Genomic DNA, 26,018 nt, shown 5'->3' with positions numbered 1-26,018 from the left:
TTAATGATTCAGGAAGCATCTTTTCAAATGAGCTATGGGCATAACATGTTTATTTCCATAATTACTGCAGCAAACCTAAATTTCCTTGAACAAATTTTTTTTTTGAAAGGACAACCTTCAGATTTCACATCATGCAGTCTGAAACTTCTTAGGCTTTGCTCATCAAAAGCCATTATGTCATATGCCCTGCACGTGAAACACATGCCCTAGAGCAACAATCTTAGCAAGTTTTGAGACTTCCTGGGCTTGACGACACAGTTCTCTCTAGAACAATCTTGACAATATCCATCTATGTTATAGCAGAACACCTTCACCAAAAGATGAAATCTCCACACATTTAGTAGACAGAATGGAAAAGCAGACCTTTCGTATTATTGGAGATTAGGGGTCAAAGCCATCAGTTGAATACCATGTTCACTTAAAAGCCAATAGGCACTAATGTTGCGAATAAATAAGGAAAGAACTTTCCTCGAGTGATACTTCAAAGACTTTGCAACATCTGGAATTTGGTTCCATACAGGGTATTCCACTAAAAAGTAAGTATAAAAAGATTTTAATAGGGCAAACAAGATTCAGGTTTCTTACAATGTGTTCTCCCCGGGGGGAAACAAATAACACAATGCATCTGACTAACCTTTCTGCACCTCAGCTGCATTAATTAACATTTAGTCATGGATTCCATCATGAGCCAGATGAACTCAGTGCTACAGCTGTTTCCAGTGAGGGGGAAAATATGCTTCCACATTTCAGATTCCCAGCATTTATAAATCCAGGGAAAAATGTTTTATTGACTCCCTTTGTGCCAGCATTATTGATATGCATTACATATTAGTCACCCAAATAAATTCACACACACCCTAGACTGTGATTAAATCAGTGTCAGTATCACATGAACTGGGCTAGCCTGAGCCAATGCTATAAAAACCACATTCCTAACCCTTTTTCTTACATCAAGATTTAAGGAAGGGCTAATGAACTGATCAAAGAAGTAGATCATGGCCTTGAAAAAAAAATTGTTGTTGAGTGAGTCAAACATTTAAGTGGAGATCAGGTACTCTGAGAGAGAAGGATGCAGATGACTAGAAAAAAATGAACAGATGTTGAAGAAATTTATCTGCAGGATCTCATGGCTTGGCAGAGACATCTGCAATGCTATAAGCCAAACATGTGGAAGTGGTTGTTTGGGAGCAAAGCTGAGGTACAGAATGGCAATGCTTGGTTAGTCACTGAAAGAGGATTTTTGTTTTGTTTTATTTTTAGAGTAAAGATTCTGTTAAGATGTAATTTGTGAGGAAATATGACAGTGAATCAGCCGGGCAACGCAGTCCACCTGTAACATCTCGCCAAATTTCTTATCACAAGAGCACTGTAAAACTAATTTTGTCTCCAATAGTCCCTTATAAATGCTGTGTCATGACTTCTGGTCAACTCTGGAGTCTCATGAACAAATGGATATCCAATAGTCATGTGGCCATGTGTGAGTGTGTGTGTGTGTGTGTGTGTGTGTGCGCGTGCGCGCACGCAGGTGCGCATGTGTGTGCAATCATTTGTACTGGGGTACAACTCTGGAATCATTACCTGTGTAAATATTAACCAAACTTGGCACTTGCCTTTTCAAATTAATGTTCTTAGCCACAACTCAAGAAGAATAAAGGTTGTGTGTCTTCACTTTTACCAACATGGAATGGTAATAACTTAATCAAGCCAGAAAACTCTCTTACCTGGAACTACTTCAAAAAGGAATTTTCCTGGGCTCTCTTCATTGCAGGGATGCTCAAGGACTTTATTTCCAGGCAGAAAAATGGTACCCTGTGAACACAAAGGCCCCAAACATCAACATCATCAGAAGGCAAATACTGAATATCATCAACCTCATCAGTGGATATCCAAGGCGTATCTGTAATCCAGTATACAGTAATATGCATCAGACTCATTTATATTCCCAACTGATCAAACATCATGGAACAGAATCATATTCATTCAACTTTTAATAGTATTTGTTGACCACCTAATGTGTACAAGACACTGTATTAGGTGCTGAGTTCATTTTAAGCACCAATTTATTAAATGCATTCTGTGTGCCAAAATTTTTACTGAGCATTCTACCAACATTATATTGTTTAATTGTTAGAATTTAGTTGTTACAATAGTCTTATAAGTTAGGTATTATTTTCCCCATTTTACAGCTGTGAAAACCAAGGCAATGATATAAATAACTTAGCCAATGTTACCAGGGCCTTCTCTTGATTATTCCTTCTCTTTTCTGTTAGATTTCTCTCTCTTTAGTGTATTATTTCCATTAGAGTTGAGACATACTTAAAAATCTATCCTAATAAAAGATAGGAGGCACCCGGGTGGCTCAGTTAAGCATCTGCCTTTGGCTCAAGTCATGATCCCCGGGTCCTGGGATCGAGCCCCGCATCGGGCTCCCTGCTCAGCGGGGAGTCTGTTTCTCCTTCTCCCTCTGCCCCTTTCCCTGCTCGTACTCTCTCTCTCTCTCTCTTTCTTTCTCTCTCAAATAAATAAATAAAATCTTAAAAAAAAATAAAAATTAAAAATAAAAGATATTACTTTGACTCCCCCCTCCAGCTATCATCTTTTTTTTTTCCTTGCCTAGTAAAGAGTTGCCTACATTGAATCTATTTCCTTACATATATCCACTGCAGCCTGGTTTGTGCACCCACACTTCTAATTACATGATTCTCACAAGCTGCATGCTGACAATTTTCAATCCTTACTAAATTATGACTTCCCAGGAACATTCAGCACTATTCACCACTCTTTCTTGAAGCATCTTCTTTCCTTGGTTTCTTAGTTTTCTCCAGGTTTTTCTCTTGGTTTTGTGTTGAGTCTCTTATGCTGGTTCCAAGCCGTCCTTTAAATATTAAAGTGTTTCAAAGATGTATCCAATGATTCCTTCTCTTCTGACTCTATTCTCTCTGGGAGCTATCTCATTCATGCCTATGACTTCAATAACCAACTATAAACCAATGAACATCAGATTACTATTTCTGACTCAGGGTTCTCTGAGCTTCAGACCTTTATATCCAAGAACTGATTTGAATTTCCATATCTCAAAAGTGTCTTACACTAAATTTAGTCAATTTTTTTAATTAACATATAATGTATTATTTGTTTCAGGGGTACAGGTCTGTGATTCATCAGTCTTATACAATACACAGTGCTCACCATAGCACATACCCTCCCCAATGTCCATCACCCAGGCACCCCATCCCTCCCACCTCCCTCCACTCCAGCAACCCTCAGTTTGTTTCCTGAGATTATGAGTCTCTTATGGTTTGTCTCCCTCTCTGGTTTCGTCTTGTTTCATTTTTCCCTCCTTTCCCTTATGATCCTCTGTCTTGTTTCTCACATTCCTCATATCAGTGAGATCACAACCGACAGAATGGGAGAGAAGATATTTGCAAATGACATATCAGATAAAGGGCTAGTATCCATGATCTATAAAGAATTTATCAAACTCAACACCCAGAGAACAAACAGTCCAATCAAGAAATGGGCAGAAGACATGAACAGACATTTCTCCAAAGAAGACATCCAAATGGCCAACAGACACAGGAAAAAGTGCTCAACATCGCTCGGCATCAGGGGAATACAAATCAAAACCTCAATGAGATACCACCTCACACCAGTCAGAATGGCTAAAATTAACAAGTCAGGAAACGACAGATGTTGGCGAGGATGTGGAGAAATTTAGTCAATTTATATGTTTTGTGTGTGTGTGTGTGTGTGCGTGTGTGTGTGTGTGTGTTTTAAGATTTTATTTATTTGAGAGAGAGAGAGGGAGAGAGCACAAGTGGGGGGAGGGGCAGAGGGAGAAGCAGACTCTCTGATGAGCAGGGATCCTGACATGGGGCTCAATCTCAGGACCCCAAGATCATGACCTGAGCCAAAGGCAAACGCTTAACCGACTGAGCCACCCAGGTACCCCTGTGGTCTGCTATGTTTCAAATTCACTGAATTCCCCATAATACTCAAAAATCTTTCAATCCACTTTTTTCCTTAATGCAGTCAAAGTATCTTTAGAAACAGAAATTTCACCTTGCAACTTTCTTGCTTAAAAATCTTCAATGCCTTTCATTTGTCCTAGGATAAAGTTCTGGAGGGTCTATAAGCTCATTTTTCTACTTTTTGGTTTTGATGCTTTCTATGACTTTCTATAATCAAGCCGGTAAATAAATAAGTAGTATCATAAATTCTATAAGTAGTATCATACTCCCGTCTACCTTAGGATTACATTCTTTCCTGGATTATTTTATAACCACTGATTGAACATCCAAAATATACTTGCATAGGTACCAGAAAATTTTCCTGCATTGATTTCCATTGTATGCAATTATGTTATTTGTAAAATTATTTGATTAATGCCTGTCTCCATCATTAAACTGTAAGGGAGCAAGGATAATACATGTTTTGCTCCCTAATTTACCACCAATGCCTAGTATTTTGCCTGCCATAAGGTTAATGCTAAAAATTGTTGAGTGAATAAGTACTGTGAGTGTAGTAAAGCCAAAATTCAAAACCAAGCATGCTGGATTTAAAAGCCTGTGCTATTGTGCACTGTATTATATCCTCCAGTTTTGTCAGTTTGAAGCAATATTTAGCTCAAGTAATATTGTACTCAATTTTCATCCTACCTGGTTTGGCACAGAAAATTATAGTCATCAACTCCGTCCACTTCTAGGCTTAGAGTGATCACGCATAACACTCCCTAACTAAAGCCCAAGGAATTATATGTCAGACATACCCCTTTCTCTCCCTGCTTACAAGATGAAGTGGTGGAGATATTGCCTTTGTTTTCCTGCTCCAGGAAGCAGATTTTCCTACTTCTCATCATATCTAGTGTGTCTAGCCTATGGATCCCATTTTGTTTTCTGGTACTTTTCAATAATTTTTTTAAAAATTACTAAGTACTTTGAAAATAATTCATCATAATTAAGATCTTTTTTCTATAGGTTGAATCTATATGGTTTCCATATAAAATGATAAAATCAGTTGCTTCAATTAAGAGTTTATTTTACTCACTGAAATGGTTTTGTGAAGTCATTAAATTTCTGATTTAGCTGAGTGTTAGAACATAGCCTCTCAACTTCTAGACAGATGCAGTATTCATTTATGCATGCATGTGTGCTTGTATACTTGCACGTGGGTCTGTATGGCTCCTGTCTAATTCTACGCCTTCAGGCTCCACTTAGGATCTTAAGCTGTACACACATTGTATAAGTTTAATTCAAGCCACTTTCCTGCACAAATAATTCTCCTGCAAGAGCCATTCTCCTTCAGGAAATCCCCAACCACCTCACTTGGTCATTAAAAGGCAAAGTAGTGCTATCCTTTGTTGTCTTTGTCATACATATGAAATAGCTACTTCTGGCTGAAATTTTTATTTTCATTTTCAAATTTGACATCTTACAGATTTTATATTTTGGCTGTTTTCCAAATAAATCGTGATGTCAGCATAATAGTTTAAATATCAGCAGACAGTGGTTAGGGCAGGATATATTGTAATTGACAAAAATTTGCTCTGGTCAATTCTTTAAGTCATTCAGTAAGTAAAATAAAATTATTTAATCGAAACTGCTAACTTGATCTCCTTGTATAGAAACCATTTAGTTAAAGTCTATAACTGAGAGAAGAGTCTTTTTTTTTTTTTGACAGAGAGAGAGAGTGTACAAGCAGGGGAAGCAGCAGGCAGAGGGAGAGGGAGAAGCAGGCTCCCCGCTCAACAGGGAGCCTGATGCGGGGCTCGATCCCAGCACCCTGGGATCATGACCTGAGCCAAAGGCAGATGCTTAACCTTCTGAGCCACCCAGGCACCCCTAATTGAGAGAAGAGTTTTAATTGTGATAGTTATTTTCAAAGTATTCTGGAATTTTATGTCGTTAGAAAATGCAGATAAATTTTAAAAATCTGTAATTTACCCACTGCCATAGATAATTAACATTAGCCGTATTTGTATATATTTATGTATATATGTGTATTAACATCTACAGTTGACTTTTACAAAACAATAATCAAAATAAAGCCTAATTTATTATCTGCTTCAAAACTTAAAAATCATGTACTGTTATTATGCCAATTTAATAATTAACATCATTTCTTAAAACTGAATAGTATAGTGCTTGTTTGAATATACATGCTTTCACATCCTCTGTTCTGAAGTATTTATGGTTTTTTGTAAGTGTTACTATAATGAATATTTTCATGAACATCCATTAAGCTAAATCTTTGAGCTCCTCCTTAACTTATTCTGTAGGACAAATCCCTAAGAGAGTAATCAGTAGTCAAAAAGTATGCACTGTTTATATGGGTTTGGTTAATTCTTTCCAGAGCTGCTCTAAATTAGCTAAGCAAACAAATAGACAACTAATGAGCAAGTAAAATAAAAGTGCCCAATCTGACTGAGAAGTAGTTTATTGAGACACTACCACATGTCAGATATTATTTCTAAAACTATGTCAGATGATGTGAAGTGTGTGAAAGAAATAAACTCTTTACTCTCAATACAAGAATAACATGACTACACAAGAAATAAGTACTTACAAGCATGTAGAAAAGCAAACAGATAAAATAAGTTTAAGAAGAGAGGGTCATTAGAGCAGTCTGATTAGTTAAGAAAGGTAATATGAAAAAATGGTTTTTAAAGGAAGATAAGATTTTAAGATTTAGTGAGCTAGGGGTAATTCCAAAATGGAGGAAATCACATCTGCAAAAGCAGTAATTAGGGCCATATGCACAGAGCATATTAGAATAAGAGAATTTTCACATGGAGGAATAATTAGGAAGTGAAGACTGTCGGTGATGTTGAGGACACCCCGTGGAAAGTCTAGCCCAGGGCAGAGGATGCTGCACTTGACATCCATTAATAACTGAGAACATGAGCAGGCTCTAGAGCAAAGCAGATGGAGATTTAGGAATACCAGTCTCTTAGAAATTTGTTACCATGAAGCAATTAATTTGTCAGAGATAGCAACATCAAGACTTACCAAAAGGTGTTGGCAGCAGAAATGGCATAAATTTTCCCCAGAGATGCATTACTGGAGATATAATTTTTGGAAATATAAAAGAAACTGGACAGAGTTTAAACAATAGGGAATGAAGAAGGAAGAGTCGAAGATGACTTCAGTTTTTCTCTTCTGTATATCTAGAAGAAAGGTGGTGCCTCTTATTTGACATGGGGAATAAAGAAGAATTAAGCTCCAATAAGCCCATGTACTTGAGCTAAAACTGTGTGATATTCTTTAATTTTCTGTTCGATTGTAGTTGGGCTGGATGCTCTCTGTTTGCCCCTCCCCCATCTTCTTTCCACCCATCACTCTATTCCGTACTTCAGGAAAGTAATCTCTATAAATATCAAAAACCAGGCTCTCTTGACCTCTGACTTCAGGTTGGTTTTGAGAGGTCATAGCAGAAAATAAGAAGGCCACAAGAGAGACAGACTGAGGTGCTTATTGACCTGCCCTCCTCCATGCTAGCCAGAAATTTGGCCCTAGTTGCACTGGATACCTTAGTCCACATCTCCTAAATTTGCAGGCTTCCCCTGGTTCCAATGGAGCTAACAGGCCTAGGATGTTTCCCCTATTTGTGGATTTCTATGAACCGTTCCAACACTTTATAAATGGTTTCTTTATCATATAGTCTACAATTACCCCTTTTAAAGTGGAGCCATCAATTTCTTGCTGGGATCTTGAGTGACAAAATAGGTTGCAAGTGCTCTGAGTTTTCTAAGAAATAGCATATTATCCCATGATGTGCAATATGCTTCACTGTTAATTTTGGAGGATCATGGAGAAGAGGCTGGAGTATAAGAAAGAGATGTAACCTTTTTGATGGAAGTTTAGTGCATATGGCAACAATTACATGTCAATAACTAATCAGCACATTCAGAATGGAATTATGCTTATTTTTATCCATTATAGGAAATATCTTTTCCTAAAGAATCTTTAAAACTTCAAAATGAGATAATATGTTAAACAAAATCTTTTATAGTTTGAGAGCTAGGAGTTGGCAAAAGAAACATAGTTCAGAACGATAATAATGTCTCATTTTCAGCCTAAATTCCTATCAGAAAAGAAGCTCATCTTTAGTTACTATCAAATCACTGAGCCAAAACCACAAGATATTGGGGTAAAAGCAAGATGATGTTGAAAATAAGCATAGTCATCTTATTCTCTAGAATTTGGATTGAAAAAAGAAATGTATGCATGTGTAGTACCTGTGTTAGTTTCTATGAACACAACAATAAGAATTTTTTTCCAGCACTAACAATAATCATGAACATCACAAGGGACTAGGCAAAGTCTCAGCTTGACAATATATTTATGTATTTTTAATGCAACTAGAAAGAGGTTGAAAAATGACATCAAGGGGAAATCGCTATTATTCAACAGTTTTTTTTAGAGTAACATAGGTTGATTTTTTTCCTTTGTAGCAAGTAATTTCATTAAGTCATTCAACAAATATTTATTTAACAGCACTTGGCATATGACAGGCCCTCTCCTAGGCACAAAGGATATAATGGAGAGAAATTCCAATAATGTCTTTGCACTCCTGGATCTTAGGATCACTCAGGGAAGGTTGAAAATTAAAAAAAAAAAATGATATAAAATTTTACCCAGAAGCACTCTAGCCATATAACAATCTCCCAATGACAATGAAGTTTCTGGTTAGGTAAATCTGCTCTGCAGTTAATCTACTTAGTTTCAGATTCCCACTCTACCACCCACTAGCCATATGACTTCAGGCAAGACTGTTATTCCTCCCTTTTCCTCAGCTTCTACAGTCTTAAAATGGGATTAAAAATAGAACCTACTTCATAAAGTCACTGTGAGCTAATATGGGTAGTTTTCAGAAAAAATGCCTCATACATACTATTTTTTTAGCTGCTTTCAATATAAAAAAAAATCTTTTTTTTTTTTTTAATATCCCAGAAGCCTCGAGGATATTTTGGGCCCATATTTTGCAAATCCCCAAATAATGAGGTTCAATATATATCTGCTAGTATTATCATCTAGTAAAGTTTCAATATGTATCTGCTAGTATTATCATCTAGTCAAGTAAACAGGGAGGTAAACTAATTTAAAAATTTTAAGTTATTTTTTACTATCGTTTGTAAAGTTAGACTAACCAAAAGAAGCAAACCTCTAATTAACATCAAAATAGTAAATAGCACGGGATAATGATATTGATAATGATGATTGCTGACATTTCTTACCTATCAGTTTGCTAAATCAATATGTACACTGTTTACATCATTCATTTGCTCATTGACTTTGTGATGTAGGTATTTCTCATTTTATAGATGAAGGAATGAAGCTCAGGGAGGCAAAGAGCCTGACATAGTAAATTCCTATACATATTTGAACAAAAAATGAATGAATAAATGAATACAAGCTGCTTTAAGGACTTGATCTTTGATTAGTGACCCAGTTTATGTTCCTATTTCTAATCAATTACTGCTTTTTAAAGCAGGTTGGAGAAGTTTTATAGAGTTATTAAGTTTTTTCTTAGCCTCTGAAATAAGTTACACCAATTCCTGGAATGTTGCTGGGAGGGAAGTGAAGGGGAGACTTGCAAATCCATACATTTTAGAATCTACCAAAGTAATTTTGATATGAAAACTCTTTGGGGAACACTGACCTAAGTGTTGTTATAATTGCCTTACAGAGAAAAGAGCACAGTATTCACAAAGCTGGGCACATTGTAGAATGTACTGTTTTTCCTCAAAGTAATAGATGTAATATTTCCAAACCATTATTTAAATTAACCATGACAAACATAATAGCATGAGACTATTTTATAATTATTGAATAAATAGAAATAAATTCTCTATATAGATGTCTCATGTTGCTACTTTATATTAACTGCAGATTTAGCACTTGAGAAGCATAGTCATTCTGCGTTCATTTTCGTTTAAAGCAGCATTTTCATAATATTATTACACATGTTCAGATCCTAGGAGGCTAATTAATTATGCATTAATTGTGATGGGGAGAAATATGTAACATATTTTGATATAATTCATTTAAAAGCTTTTAACCCTTTCTTCTCAGACACAAGAACCCATGTGAACACCCCCTCTGGACAGAACAGAAGTACATAAATTTATTCCCCAATGGAGTCCTCCTGCATGAACATTCACCCTGGGAACATGGCCATTACCTGTCTAGCTACATTTAGATCACTCCTATTTGTCTACATGTTCTTGATTTATCGGAAAATGGAGAAGTTCCTTGACAGCATGAGGAAAACAAATTAGGAATATGGGAAAAGGAAGATATTATTATTCAAAATTCAAAATTTTATAATCATACTCTCAAAATTGGTAGAGACCTTAGAAATGACCATCCTCATGCTTATTAAATATGTGAATCCTTTTTCAATACCACGGTCATCCAGAGTTCAGCCGGAATATCTCACTAATTTCCTTATGGTGTTCCATGCCATTTTTGAAAGATTTAAATTAATTAATTCTCAATTAATCAATTAATTGGGAGAAAAAAATCCAAATGTTGACACAAAATCCATCCCCCAACAATTACTAACTTTGGAGTGAAATCCCCTTTTTCCATCTTGAATCTTAGAGCTCATATCTACTGAGACTTATGTGCCAACCCTCTGCTGTGTATTGTAATCTTCTAAAAAGCCCTATGTGGAGGTACAGTTATGACTGTCCATTTCACAGTAGGAATGTTGAGGCATAAATAGATTGAGTAACATATAGCTGGTGAAGTGCAAGAGATGCAACCTGACCCCCCTAACGTTCAAGCTCCACTTCCTTTAGATGATAGAAAGCTACAATGCAATGTTCACTTGCTTGTTTTTTCATCAAATATATATTTAGTATGCACCATGTGCTGAGGATGCTAAATGCTTAGGAGGAAAAAAATGGAGATGTTAATAAGTGGTTATCTTTGACTATTCAGGTCATAGACGATTTTTATTTTGCTAAGTTTTTCCTATTTTTAAAATAACTTTAAAACTTTAAAACTTTAAAATAACTTTAAAACTTTAAATGTGAGCACATTTTACTAGCATACCAAGAAAAAAATATAAGTATATTTTTAAAACAAAGAAAAATGACAGGAGAAATCAAGGTTGGATAGGGGCATTTGGAATCTCAAGGTTAAATTTCTGCTTTGCAGTAAAGACTGTGGAAGACAGTTCAAGACCATGTCTAAATATAGTATAGTACTCTGAATAACGGCCACCCAAAGATAGCAGGTCCTAATTCCTGGAACCTGTAAGTGTAATCTTATCAGCAAAAAGGGTCTCTGTGGATGTAATTCAGTTAAGAATCCTGACAGAGAATTATCCTGGATTATCTGGGTGGGCCTTAAATCCAATCACAAATATCTTTAGAGAAGAGGCAGATATGGTGTGCCCTGGTGGTGCAGTCCGTCAGCGTCAGACTCTTGGTTTCTGCTCAGGTTGTGATCTCAGAGTCATGAGATCGAGCCCCGCCTAGAGTTCCCTGCTCCCTGCTCAGGGCAGAGTGGACTTGAGATTCTCACTGCCTCTCCCTCTGTAACACCCTTCCACGCTCCCCCCCCCCAACGCCCTCTCCCAAATAAATAAAGAAATATTAAAAGAAAATAGAAGAGGCAGATATGATAATCTCACAGGGGGCGATGTGGAAATAGATGCAAAGACTGAAAGGGCACAGTCACAAGCCAAGAAATGGTGACAGTCACCAGAAGCTGGAAGAGTTCCTTCCTAGAGCCTCTCAAAAGTCCGGCCCTGCCTATATACCCTGATTTCAAATCTTTTGACTTCAGAACTGTGAGAGAATAAATTTCTGTTGTTTCAAGCCATCAAATTCGTGGGAACTTGTTATAGCAGTCAAAGGAAACTAATATATATAAGTTAATACATATAAAAGATACTTTGGAAGCAAATGATCCCTTGTGAGGAGCCGTAAAAAGTTGAGGTTTTGAAAGAAGTCCACTGCTAATTCTCAAAGGGTTGGTAAGTGATGGCTAGGCTCTAATTAGCCAGTGGTTCTGGGGGCGAGTCCACAGCATACAAGGTACTGAAATTAGGTGGTGGCCAAAGAAAATCCCTCCTTACTCCACCCTCGACTCTCAATAATAATCTTCAATAATCCTCAATACGAGGAACCGATTAGTGTCACCTTCATGTTTTTGGAACCCCAGAACAGAATATCTGCGGCAAGGTTAAGAGTCTTTATTTGGAGAGGACTGAGTTTAATTGCTAACCCCTCTCAATTAAGTACTGGGACCTTGACTTTGTATTTTATGTCCAACAATATATACCATTTTACAACGTTTATTATTTCTCAACCAGAAAAAGAACTGTCAGCTGTTCAGAAGGTGGTAAATGCCAAAGGTTTCAAGTGAGGTCTATGGCAGTAGGAGAAAAAGAAAATTCTTTTGGAGCTTATGTCTCATTATGAAATAGAAATATGAAGAGCAAAAACATAGCTATATAATATCTATTATGGGAAAATCTGGAACCCCTAAAAAGAAGGGTCCAATAAGCCATTTTCAATGGACCAGAAAATTGATGATAATTAAAATAGTTCCATTTAACCTTTTATCTTAAATAACTAATAAACACTTTGTGTATTTAAAAATAAAGTGGAGGGTGCCTGGGTGGCTTACTCGGTTAAGTGTCTGCCCTCACCTCAGGTCATGATCCTGGGGTCCTGGGATTGAGCCCCAAGAAGGGCCCCAGCAGGAAGCCTGCTTCTCTCTCTCCTTTTGCGCCCCCCCCAGCCCTGCTTGTGTGCGTTCCCTCTCTCTCAAATACATAAATAAAATCTTTAAAAAAAATAAATAAAAATAAAGTGGGAAAAAAATGTGATTCAACCTTGCAAGAAACTGTATAAAAGGTAAACCTACAGTCCCAAAATAAATTGAGATGCTAAATACAAAGATTTTGCTAATTCTTTTAAACAACCAAGTACAATTGTTTTATAGTTAAATAACTTTCCATATATTTAAATTTTAAAATTGGGAAGTTTATTTGGAAGAAAAATGTCTTTAGCAGGAAGAAGGCAACCTAGGACTTAATCCATTTGCTTTTGACACTGAACTTTAAAAAAAAAATCTCCTTTGACTTACGGTACACCTACTTTTCTTGGCTTTCCTCTACTTCTTTGAACTACAGTCAATTATGTTCAATATGATCCTTAAAATTTGGTGCTGAAGTTGCATATGCAGTGCAGGTTTACTTGTGTAAAGATAATATGCTTTTGCAAAATTACAAAAGTTTTACAACATTTTCTATTGGTAAAGAAAGCAGCACTCTTGGGGCGCCTGGGTGGCTCAGTTGGTTAAGCATCTACCTTTGGCTCGGGTTATGATCTCAGGGTCCTGGGATCAAGCCCTGCTCAGGGCTCCCTGTTCAGTGGGGAGTCTGCTTCTCCCTCTCCCTCTGCCTCTGCTTCTCCCCCGTTCCTGCTCTCTCTCTAACTCACTCTCATAATCAATAAAATCTTAAAAAAAAAAAAAAAAAAGAAAGAAAGCAGCACTCTCATGTAGGAGGTGGTAGGAGGGAAAAACAGTAAAATTCTTATAGAAGGTACTTGGGTGATATTTATCACACTCAGAAAGCTAAGAAACAACATATATGCAAGGTTATTTGCATTACAAACAGCAGAACTGGAAACAACTCAGGTGTTCATTAATGAAAAATTGATTTAATAAACTATGATACATCTGCCTAGTGCTCGCTTCGGCAGCACATATACTAAAATTGGAACGATACAGAGAAGATTAGCATGGCCCCTGTGCAAGGATGATATATCTGCCTAATGGAGTATTATGCAGTCATAAAAATAAAGTAATTTATATCTATCAGAGAATTTGTATATGAGCTCTCTACAGAGCTATATATATATATACACACATATATATGTACATATATAGCTATATGCATACACAGAAAATAATAATATATATATATATATAGGATTTTTCAACATACACATTTAGTACAGTTTTGATTTTGAAATCATATGAATGTTTTACCTATTCATAAATTTAAAATGAAAATAACATGTAAAAATAAAATGTAAATAATATTTAAAACAAAAATATAATCATAAACTATTAATACTTTTCTCTATACTGTTGAATTTTTTAAATATCCTTTTTACTTTTTCTCCAGAATTTCTACATTGCAAGAATATTACTTTTTTAATATGAAAATATAACCCTTTTATGTAAAGAGCTGTTTTGAATTAATTCACTCACAGCGTTAAAGATACAGCTAGTGGGCTCTGTGTTATTCTGGATATACTAAGACAATTTGGAACCGAGAAACTGCAGCGAGTATGAGCCTAGGCACATTTAAAAAAAGTTTGGGGGGGTAAAAAAGTTTTGTTTCATATTTAAGTTTCTTTGATAATGTGTGTATATATGTGTGTGTAGGAATATTTTATCCTAAATTTAAATTTGGCTTTCCTTGGTGAATAGCTACTCTTCTTGCTTAGCAAAATAATCTCAGAGGAAAATATCAGTGACTAAAGTTTTGGATTCAATAGTCTAGTATTTTTTTTTAATAGTCTAGTATTTTTAATCTCAGAAGTTCCATTGATTTTATAGTTGCTCTCCCACGACAGCACACATTATGTTTGTTCCTGGCTCCTGTCCCCAGCTACTCAAGTGTCATTGACTTCTTTCCCTGCCTTAAAAACATTGAATTGGCTGCTATGATTAAGAAGCAAATAATACATTATATGTTAAAAAAAAAGAAGAAGATAGTAGGAAGGGAAAAATGAAGGGGGGGAATCGGAGGGGGAGACGAACCATGAGAGACTATGGACTCTGAGAAACAAACTGAGGGTTCTAGAGGAGAGGGGGGTGGGGGGATGGGTTAGCCTGGTGATGGGTATTAAGGAGGGCATGTATTGAATGGAGAACTGGGTGTTATGCACAAACAATGAATCATGGAACACTACATCAAAAACTAATGATGTAATGTATGGTGATTAACATAACATAATAAAAGAAAGATAAAAAAAATTTAAAACAAGAAGCAAAGTGTTTCAATTCGAAATATACATTTTCACCCTGCCCTTGTCAGATCAACCAGACACAATTAATGTGATAATCCAATTAAAATCTAATTTACAACAGTTAAAATTAATACAACAATATTCCCACTTCTAAAATACATTAAGTGGGTTTTGGATTGTTGCTGTTGTTCTGGTTGCTATTTTAACATGCATCGATTTCCTACACTAAAGAAGGCACTGTAACAAAACACAAGGCCAGATATCATGACAATGCTATAATCATGCAACATGAATTTTTATAGAATTTCTTCCCTGAGTCAGAAAATATTTTGAGTGAAGCTACAGCAGCATAGAAATTAGATAACACTCCTGTTATCATGAAGCTTATATTTTAAGAAAGGAAGACATACATATATCTGTCCATTTATAAATAAAATTTAAAACATAAGGGAATAATTAGATAATGTAAAACGCTGGGTTGTAATTAAAATAGGGTGGTATGTTTGAAAGTGCCTGGATGGCTACTTTGGAAAGACTGTTCAAAGAAGGCCTCTCTGAGCAGGTGACATTTTAGCTGTGATCTAAATGCTAAGAAAAGTCCATCCACGTGAGGATGAAGGGGAAAGTGTCGATGTCTGAGAGGAAGGCAGGGGTACCTTGCTCTATAAGCTAAGGTTAAGTGTTTGTATTTTTATTCTAAATGCAATGAGAAGCCATTGAAGGGTTCTGAGCACAGTATCACCTGATTTTTATTTTTATTTGTTTTATTTTAATTTGATGTAGTTAACATACAGTGTTATAATAGTTTCAGGTGTACAATAGAGTGATTCAACACTTCCATACATCACCCAATGCTCATCATGATAAGCATACTTAACCCCCATGACATGTTTCACTGATCTGCCTTTTTAAAAGAACACTGACTAATGAATAGAAAATATATTGTAGAGATACAAGAGAAGAAGCAGGAGGCTAGGCTAGTTCAGGATAAAGAAGATTGGTAGCCATTGAGAAAAAGAAAGGTGTTATTATTTGGATTATGTTTTGAAGGTAAACAGGATTTGGTAATGTGTTGGGTGTGGAGCTCAAGGAAAGAAGAGGAGACAAGCCTAGAATTGTGTCAGCATTACAATGCTGGGTGATCTCCTATATTATGATGGGGGAGATAGGGTAGGGAAGAAACAGGATTTGGGGGAAAATCAGGAGTTTGGTATACAGTAAGTATAAAGTGCCCATTAGACATACAAGAAAATGACAGTAGGAAGTTAGATATATGAGTCTCAAGTTCCAGAGACAGATTCAAGCTGAAGATTTACTTTTGAGAGTCCTCTGATTATAAATTGCATTTGAAATCGCAAAATTCATTCAGGTAATCCAGGGAGAATATATAGCCTAGTTAAGGTAGGAGGCCAAGGGAAGATCTTGAGAGCACGCCTAAATCTAGGGGGCCTACAGTGGAGAGGGAGCCAGATGGAAGGCTGAGGAGGGGTCAGGGAAGAAGAAGGGGCAGGTGCAGGACGCCAAAAGCCCCGATAAGAAAGCATTACAAGAGGGGCACCTGGGTGGCTCAGTCGTTAAGCGTCTGCCTTCCGCTCAGATCATGATTCCGGGGTCCTGGGATCGAGCCCCACATCGGGCTCCGTGCTCGCCGGGAAGGCTGCTTCTCCCTCTCCCACTCCCTGCTTGTGTTCCCTCTCTCGCTGTGTCTCTCTCTATCAAATAAATAAATAAAATCTTAAAAAAAAAAAAAAAAGAAATTACAAGAAATAGTCATCTGCATTAAATGCTGTGGAACAATCAAATGAGAGCACAACTAGAACACTGACAGACAGACTTGGTCCAAAAGAAGATATTGGGCAATCTCAAGGGAGTGGTAGAAAAGCAAGTCTTACTCCAGTGGGCTGAAGAAAGAATCTGTGACAGGCAGGTGGAGACAGTTATTACAGATAACTTCCCCTAAAATTTTCATGTGACAGGGATCTGGCAAATGACTAGTAGCAGGATGAATGCAGGTACCAAGGTGTTTGTGTTTTGTCCTATTTTGTTTTAGGGGAGGATATAATAGAGTGTATTTACTTGCTGCTGGCAATGATTCAGTAGAAATGGGAACAATAATCCCAGAACCATTTACTGAGAAGTCTATTCTTTCCCAACTGATCTTCCTATCTCTTCCAGCTCTGTTATTAAATTACTTTTCACATACGTGAGGATCTGTGTTATTTTGTTCTGTTGGTCAATTTGTCTGTCCTTACATGAATAATATACTATATTACATGAGTTATATATTATATTAATTATTACCATATTTGGTAAGGTAAGTCTTGTTTCATTCTCCTTCATCAGAAATGTCCTATCTATTCTTGGCCCTTTGCACTTCCATATAAAGTTAGAACCTCCTTATCAACACCTCCCTCCAAAATATCCTGTTAGGATATTTATTGGCACTGCATTGAATCCATAGATCAATTCCCTTCTTACAATATGAAACATTTATAATATTAATGGAATCTTTACAGGATTAAGACTTCCAATCCAGAAACCTGTTACATCTCTCCATTAATATAGGTTTTTAAATGTCTTTCCACAAAGAATTATCATGTGTATATTTTCATATATATACAAATTTCTAATTGTATATATGCTATTATATATTATATATGCAGTGTATGTATATATATACACATATATATGTGTGTGTGTATATATATACTTTGTATATTTTGATGCTTTTTAAAATAGCATTTAAAATATGCTTTTGAACTGTTTACTGCTAGGATATGAAAATGTGTATTGATTTTATATACATCAATCTTGTTAAACTCTTATCTGTAACATATCTGAGGGTTTTCTAGGCACACATATGATCTGTAAATAATGGCAGTTGTGTATCTTCTTCTCCAATCCTTAAACAGTTTCTTTCTTTTATCTTAATGTTTGCTGACAAGGACCCACTAATAAAATGGTGAATTGAAGTAATGATCACATGTATTCTTAACTAAGTCCAGGTATTAAGAAGAATGTTTTCAATGTGCCATTATTAACTGTGATGACTGCTACAGGTTTTTTGTTTCTTTAAAAAAAGATTTTATTTATTTATTTGACAGAGAGAAAGAGAGAGAGCACAAGCAGGCGGAGTTACAGGCAGAGGGAGAGGGAGAAGCAGGCTCCCCGCTGAACAGGTAACCGGATGCAGGGCTTGTTCCCAGGACTGTGGGATCATGACCTGAGCCAAAGGCAGACACTTAACCAACCAACTGAGCCCCCCAGGCGCGCCTGCTAGAGGTTTTTAATAAGATACTCTTTATCACTTAGTTTGCCAAGAATTGCTTTGTTTTGTTTTTCAATATCATGAATAGAAGTTAAATTTTATTAAACTTCTTTTGTATCTATAGAAATAATCAGATGTTTTTCTCCTGTAACCTGTTATACTATTAATAATTAATTCTTAAATCTAAATGAAGCACAGCTGGTACTATATTTACACAGCCATTGCATTTCCCTCCTGAGCACACCGCGAAGCTTCATTTCCCAGTCACTCTTGTATCTAGGTGAGGTGATGCGACTGAGCTCTGACCCGTAGCAAATGGGCACAACTGATGTACTTCCAAACTTGGCTCTAAAACATGCTGTGTGATCTTCTCCTCTGTCTCCTCCCATCTGTATGGTTGAAAAAAGGTGTCCTTAAACTGCAAAGCTGCAAATGATAAGTGCTTAATTCTAGACATAACTGCGAGTGATGTGCATGCACACACATGTGTGTATGCATGTATATATAGATGTGTGTGTGTGTGTGTGTGTGTGTGTGAATCATTCTCAGGAATATTCTTTCTACAGATGTTTGGAGAACACTGCCATCTTATGAGAGCTTTGAAACCCTCAGGAAACCCTTCTATCAGAATGGGTACTACTTGAATTTTTTTAATAATGACGATTCATTACTAAGAAAGGAAGCAGAGTAGTGTCACTGAAAGCATCTGAGCCCCCAGTATGCTATAGTCTCTAAAGCCCTCAAGAGCAGAGCTATCTTTACTTTTGTATCCCCAGTAGTTAAGACGGTACTAGGCATATAAAAGGTACAGACAAAAGTTGAATGAAGTCACCTAGTTTTTTTGGTGAGTTTCATCACTTATAAAATAGGGATAATTATAATATAGTACATACTTGGACTAACACAGAGGATGATTTGGAGATTAAAACCAAATAAGGTAGGTGGAATTTGTAAACTGTTAAACATTATAAAAAAGACAATATGTTCCTTTTATTCTCCCAAGATAACTCACATTGTCTAATGATTATAGATTTTGAAGGATAAAATTGGTTTTTTTAGATGAATTGACTTGAGACCTCACTTGGTGAGGTTGTTAGAAAGAGGATTCCGGTAGTGGGTGCGCTCTGACCTCCCAAGCTTTAGCCTCTTCTCCAACATAAAGGCACCATGATATAAGCGTCGGGAAGGGGAGGAAAATATGCATTCATTAGGATTATTTTAAGTAGAGAAAGACAGTAAAGTAAGAGCACAGGCTTGAGATTCTGATGAGCTGGTTTTATTTTTATTATTACTATTTTTTTAATGAGCCGGTTTTAAACTCTAACTTCTACATCCTAGATATACGACTTTGAGAAAACTATTATAAATATTTGTATCTCTGTTTCCTCATTAGTAAAATGGAACTAAAAAAAGAGCCTAGAATGTTGTTTAGAGTTTTAAACAACATAAGACATGTACAGTGTTTAGCATAATACCTTATATATGGTTAGGGGTAAATAGTTGCCATGATTAGGATTGTTTTTATCTAAGTCTAGTTTGGTAATTCATTTGGTACAGGATAGAGTTTTAACACTCAATAAATGTTATCTATTATTATTATTTATATTTACAACCTAATAGAACAATGTGCATTGAAAAGTAATCACACACACAATATGACTCAAAATAACATATATTGAAGAATAAATGAGGTTTGAGCAAGATACTGTTCAATACATACATCGGTTTTCAGGTTCATCTTGCAGAGAGATTTTCTTTGGCAAATTAGGAAATGAAAACCAGCAAGCCTCTGACCTAGAACTAGGCAGAATTCTAAACAATTTCCTCAGCTCACTCAGACCATTATGCCACCTATTAACAACAAGCTGATGGAGACTGGGCGGGGGGGAAAAAGCCTGTTACTTCCTTTCCATCTAAAAAAGAAATATAAAATTAAGTAAATTATGACATAAATCAGATGCTCTTTGCACATTCAGAACTCGGTGCAATAAGCATGCTAGCCTCATTTTCATTCCAGACTGAGATAATCAACCTTCATTTTTTGTACCAGAGACATTGGTGACCTTGTTTTTGGATGGGACAATAAACGGTCCAACACTCTAATGTCAATTAGGTTTTCTTTTCTTTTTTCTTTTTTCCAAGAAAATATAGCTTGTGTGCTGCATATTTGTCCAAAGGGTAGAAACTATTTTTAACTATTTCTACTTTTAATGAAAAATAAAAACCTGTAGGGGAATCACTGTTGTTCATCCAGCTCTCTCTGAGGAAACCTAAAATCTAAATTTAAAGTCTAGTTGTATTCTATGATTATAACTATCTAAGTATTATTTAAAAATCTTATTGGAAATCTTTTTCTAGACTTAGTAAAAATAAAAGGTAAATGGCTAACAGTTATCTCTTAGATGGTCAAAGTAAAATACTAATTCAGAAAGCACAAGGAAGAGCTCCCAATTTCTCTGGTGCAAATAATACAAAAGCACAAAAATCAACTATATTTTTTCATTTTCTTTACCCACGAGCACGGGTAAAAAAAAATATTTCCTAGCAAAGATGTATAGCAGTGGTATTAGGAAATAAATCTGAATTTAAAAAATACAAACAAAAGGAGGTACTCATATAATATATCTCAAAAATACATCTTTTTGAAGAACCCATATTTCAGTGAAATATGTTTCATGTCTAGTAGAAATCTGTTTTCACTAAATTTTTAAAATAAATTAATGATTGTTAGTCATGGAACAATATCGAATTAAAAGTGGACTCTCTATGAAAGTTCTTCATTGTAACAGGTAAATTTTAGTAAGCAAGATGAAATTCATGTTAGCATTTTTTAACAAGAAATTTTCACAGTATACTCAGCCATTTCTACTTAATAATCAAGCAAAATATATTTTACTAAATTATCTTTAAAATATACCCCGTTCAACAGATATGGTATTTAACAGATTTGGAGTCGAACAAAGAAAGACTTTTTCTTTTTTCTTTTTTTTTTTTAATTATTATTAGAAAAGACTTTTTCTAATGGAATTTTGAGAGGTAATCTGCCCCCTCAGTTGATTTTACATCTACATATCACACACTCCTAGAGCTGGGAAGTATTTTAAAGTTACTCAGTCCATTCTTCTACAAAATACCTTGATTCTGTCTTCATTCATCTTGAATTCATGTTGAACATTCCACTGAAAAGGCACTTACTACCTTTAAAGGAAGTTCATTCCATAATGGTAGCCTCTGGTGTCCTTTCCAAGTGCCACTTCATACCCAGCTGAAATCTGTCTTGGGAATTCCTGCCCCATTCCCACCCTCCTTCAAAACCACTGCCTGATAATGCCCTCTGGCTCTCAGCATCTCTGAAGAGAGTTACCATGCCCGCTTGAAGTCTCTCCTTCCTGTTCATATTTTGATCATCTGTTCAGAAGCATAAGGTCCAAACACCTCATCATCCAGATGGTCTGCTCTGAATCCAAGCTTGTTTGTCACTCTAACCGTTAAAGCATGGTGCCCCAAACTCAGTACCTCACAAGAAATGCCACTGAGTAGAAGTAAAGAGCATGAGTTCTGGAGTCAGACCGACTTTGTTTACATATAAGCTTTGCTTCCTTGTTAGTACAATCCTGGGCAACTTTCTAAACTGCTCCATACCTCAGACTCTCCATCTCTAAAACAGAGATCATTCTAGCAATTGACTCATAGAACCATTGACAGTCTAACATAATGCCTGCACATGGTAAGTACACAAAAAAACCCCACTAATTTTTAGAAATGCTGCACTATATGCATCTATATCTGGGCAACGTAATTCAATAAAAAAAAGCTCTAAAATTTTGCTAACAGGTGTTCTGATTACATTGTTTTTGTTCCCAGTGAGTGTGTGATGGTCCATTTGGCAAAAGTTACTTTTAATTATTGCCCAAACTCCCCTATCACTGCCTTATTTTCTCTTATTTTTCTAATGGTCTCCATTCCATAGGTATCTTATAAAAGTTTTCTTCTTATAGCCACCAAAAAATGTTAACTTATAAATAAGTGGTTTGATATTAACAATTTAGCACATTCTTATATGCATTTTTTAAAACCTGAACTTGAAGATGTGGTTTTTATTGACTCAAAGCTGAAGGCTGCAAAGGTGGAAAGAAGATATATTACAGCATGAGTTGTAGAAATGAGTATACAAATGTATATAGTGGATCTACTCATAATTACCCCCAAACTGGATGTAACCCAAATGTCCCTCAGCAGCGGAATGGATAAACAAGGGACGATGCCTCCCTACAATTGAGTACTACTCAGCAATGAAAAGGAAGGAGCTACAAAAAACACAGAACAGCATGGATGAATTTCAAATGCATTATGTTTAATGAAAGAAGCCAGGCTCAAAGGCCACATGCTGTAGACTGCATTTATACCATATGTGGAAAAGAAGAAGCTACAGGGAGAAAAACATTATCAGTTGTTACCAGATGCTGAGGGTGAGAAAAGAAAAGACTGAGAAAGGACACAGGGGAATTTTTTGTGGGGTTATGTAACTATTCTATACCTTGACTGTGGTGGTGATTATGTAACTATATGTAAATTATACCTCAGTAAACCTGACATTTAATAAATGCAGTGTCACTGATGCTGTGGGGGGCTGGAGGATTTCCCACTGCTGCCAACTCAGTCAACCCCAAACAGTGCTTCATCCACACCCCTGTGTTCTGGCCCATCTGCAATCTCACCCCACTCACCCGAACACCTGGTCTTGAAGTATCCTCTCTACACATCACTCCAGTCAGAATGATGTACCCTTGCACCATGAAATAATTTTGCAAATTTCTCCTAACAGGAATGCCCAATTCCTGTTGTACTTTTTCTCATCTGAGTAATATGCTCCAAGGCAGGAGTTAGGTGCGTAATGCATTTTTGCAAGCTTCTCCACAGTATCAGTCACACTCCCTGAAGAGAAAACAGTAGGATCTTTCAGATAGCGGGTACTCAGAATATTTGTGGACTGAGTAAATTATTGAATAGATGAATTAAAAAAATATGAATGAATTTCTTATAGAACTCTGGCTCTTGGTGACCTGGCAACTTTCATCGTAATTATTCTATTTTCACTGAATTGATAGAATCTGTTTTTAACATAAATTAAAGATAAAATCTCCTTCCCAGCCTCACTTTCACCAACAATGACCCAACTGTCTCATGAATAATCTTGGTTGGACCTTTAGTTCATTTTTACTCGTTTTTCTCCTTCATCCCGTTAATATACAGGTTTCTCTTTCCTGTCCTTTCCTGCACGTGACCTTTCCTTTCACATGGGTCTCTGTGATGGTCTCACTGGCACCTTTGATGTATACACCTCTGTCCATCCACAACCAACCTTACTCAGCCAAAAAAGTCCTTTTCCCTCACTGTTCTGAACATATCTTGTATTTTCCAGACCCAAAGAATGGCCTCCAGGGATCCCTTATAAGAAGTTAAAATTTTGCTTATGCTTACTCACAGGTTAATTACCCAGCTTAACGAAGCTGGGTGGGTGTGCCACTGAAGATACTAGAACTTCAAGACACACATACAAAAACCAGTTATATCACAGTAAGCCTTGTCTACATTTTCACGGTAACGGCATCTGAGGTTCCATGTTCAAAGCTGAGTACAAATGATGCTGTAAATTAAACATGAATTTAATCTTAACAACCTAGTCATGTATTCTGAAAATAATCTCAATTATAGTATATCAAAGTTCACAACCCTTAAGGCAAACAAAACAAAACAAAATATAAACACATCTTTTTGTTTTTTGCATTATACTGAATAACTCACTGATGATTTGTGTAAGAAAAAAATGATCAAACTGAAAGGAACATTATAATTATTTTCATTGTGTCTTAAAAATATATCTTTTCAAACTGAGGGTTCTGGGGGGGGTGGGGGGATGGGTTAGCCTGGTGATGGGTATTAAAGAGGGCACGTATTGAATGGAGCGCTGGGTGTTATATGCAAACAATGAATCATGGAACACTACATCAAAAACTAATGATGTAATGTATGGTGATTAACATAACATAATAAAATAAATATATATATATCTTTTCCTATAATAATTTAAAATCTATAAAAACACTAATATGCTAATGGAAATGGAAGTATTTCAGTTAAAAATCCATTTAAGAAATATATATCATTAAAATGAATATTAATAAATTATTAATTATTAGTAAGGTTGACATGTATTTATTATGGTGCTAGGAAGTAACCTGAAATAAACATTTGAATGTATGCATTATTCTAATTTTAAGAAAACTGCATCTGTGTAAATAAAAGGTACATCTGTTTCTCTTAGCCAAAAAAAAGAGCAGATTTTTTAAACAAAGACTAGTTTCATTTCTCTCTTTCATTGTGCCTTTCCACCAAAACATGAGAGTATACTTCCCTTTTTAAGTTCCTCCTCTCCCCTCATCTTATTGATATACTTACATAATAGTCATAAAGAGAGAAGCTTTATTCCATATGGGTGTGCATATTTCATACACATATATGTTATAACCAGAGAAAAAGAAAAAGAGAGACACACATATTCAAAGGCCGACTAGAGTGGAGTACAGATGATACAACCTTTCAGCAGAAGAAATATACACCCTGGGTGATGGACTTTTGAATAGCCTTCTTTAGACTGAGGAACTGGATCCAAATCTCTGGTTATTTTGTCCTCTCAGACAAGACATGAAGGACGTGTGATCTGACCACACTGCAGATGGTTTGGATGATCATCTTTCAAAAAAGAATTTTATTAAATTCACTTACCACATGTTTTTAGTCAGCTGGAGCCCTCATTTTATTATACAAATACATACAGTACACACACGTGTGTTCATGTCTCTAGATGGATCTCGATGTCCCTAACTCTACAGTTTGGGCTAATGTGAGAGTTTAAAGGTTCCTGAACATCTGTCAGGACCACCCAAGAAATTCTTAATCTTAAAAAGAGAAAACTGCAATCAACCAAAATCAGATCAGATCAGATATGAAATACAAGAACAGACTTTTCCTTTTATGACAGATGTTCCCAATTCTTGATTTATTGATGTTATTTATTTTACACAGGATGCAGTCATGCATAAGGTACAACTTTTTTGAAAGATACAAACAACAAAAACAACAAAAAAGTACCTAGTGGCTATTAGGCAATGCATACAACAAATAGATATTGTGGTCATGAAGATAAAGGGATTTCAAGTTTAGTGTGGCCGTCTGAAAGAAGACATAGAAGTACCTGAAGGAGGCAGAATTAATAGAAGTGGTTATTGTCTTAGCTCCTCTTTCTATAAAACTTTAAAACTCCTGTAATCATAGAGACAAACTAATAAAATATCTAAAAGGTATTCACTTTATGCCTTACAATGAAATATGTCCTCCTCTTTAAGATCTACTTAGTTAATTTCCGGGAGAAGGGTGTGAAAAATTCTCAAGGAATAAATACTGCAAATAAAATGTGCATAAAAAATAATTTAGGATAATCCAAAAATAGTTTGAAATAATCGCAAAGAAATATTTTATTTTTCTCTTGCCTGCTGGAAGAGAAACCCTAAAATGGAAATGTTCACCCAGGGTACTTCTCAAAAACAATGAGACTGATTTTCCATTGTTTTCTTTAGTGATATCTTAAATATACATGCATAGTTCACTTCAAATCAAACTGACAATAATAGGAGTGAGTTTTTAGATGAAATCAATATAAATTTGCATAAATCTTAAGGATAAAAG

General features: G+C 35.9%; 1 protein-coding gene and 1 non-coding gene across 8 annotated transcripts in view; one reads left to right on the top strand and one right to left on the bottom strand.

Annotated features, from left to right (window-relative positions):
* The window catches only part of ARHGAP24 (Rho GTPase activating protein 24), a 750,039-nt gene that overhangs the window by 275,606 nt on the left and 448,415 nt on the right, over nt 1-26,018 (bottom strand). For 5 of the 7 annotated variants that reach the window (XR_013446403.1, XM_078068884.1, XM_078068885.1 and 2 more), the window contains exon 3: nt 1,722-1,809. Coding sequence is in view for 5 of the 7 variants with exons in the window: in XM_078068884.1 (XP_077925010.1) it covers nt 1,722-1,809 (88 nt within the window). In the remaining 2 variants the exon portion in view is untranslated. Of the gene's footprint in view, nt 1-1,721; nt 1,810-21,406; nt 21,626-26,018 lie in introns of those variants that run through there. The other 2 variants (XM_078068886.1, XM_078068887.1) reach the window with 2 other exon arrangements.
* Nucleotides 13,711-13,818, top strand: LOC118518378 (U6 spliceosomal RNA). The gene has a single exon (XR_004908598.1). It is a non-coding gene; the product is annotated as a U6 spliceosomal RNA (small nuclear RNA).

The sequence above is a fragment of the Halichoerus grypus genome, chromosome 3 (assembly GCF_964656455.1).
Source record: "Halichoerus grypus chromosome 3, mHalGry1.hap1.1, whole genome shotgun sequence".
Classification (NCBI taxonomy): domain Eukaryota; kingdom Metazoa; phylum Chordata; class Mammalia; order Carnivora; family Phocidae; genus Halichoerus; species Halichoerus grypus.
Note: the sequence above shows the minus strand (reverse complement) of the source record. Positions and strands in the feature narration are given on the sequence as shown.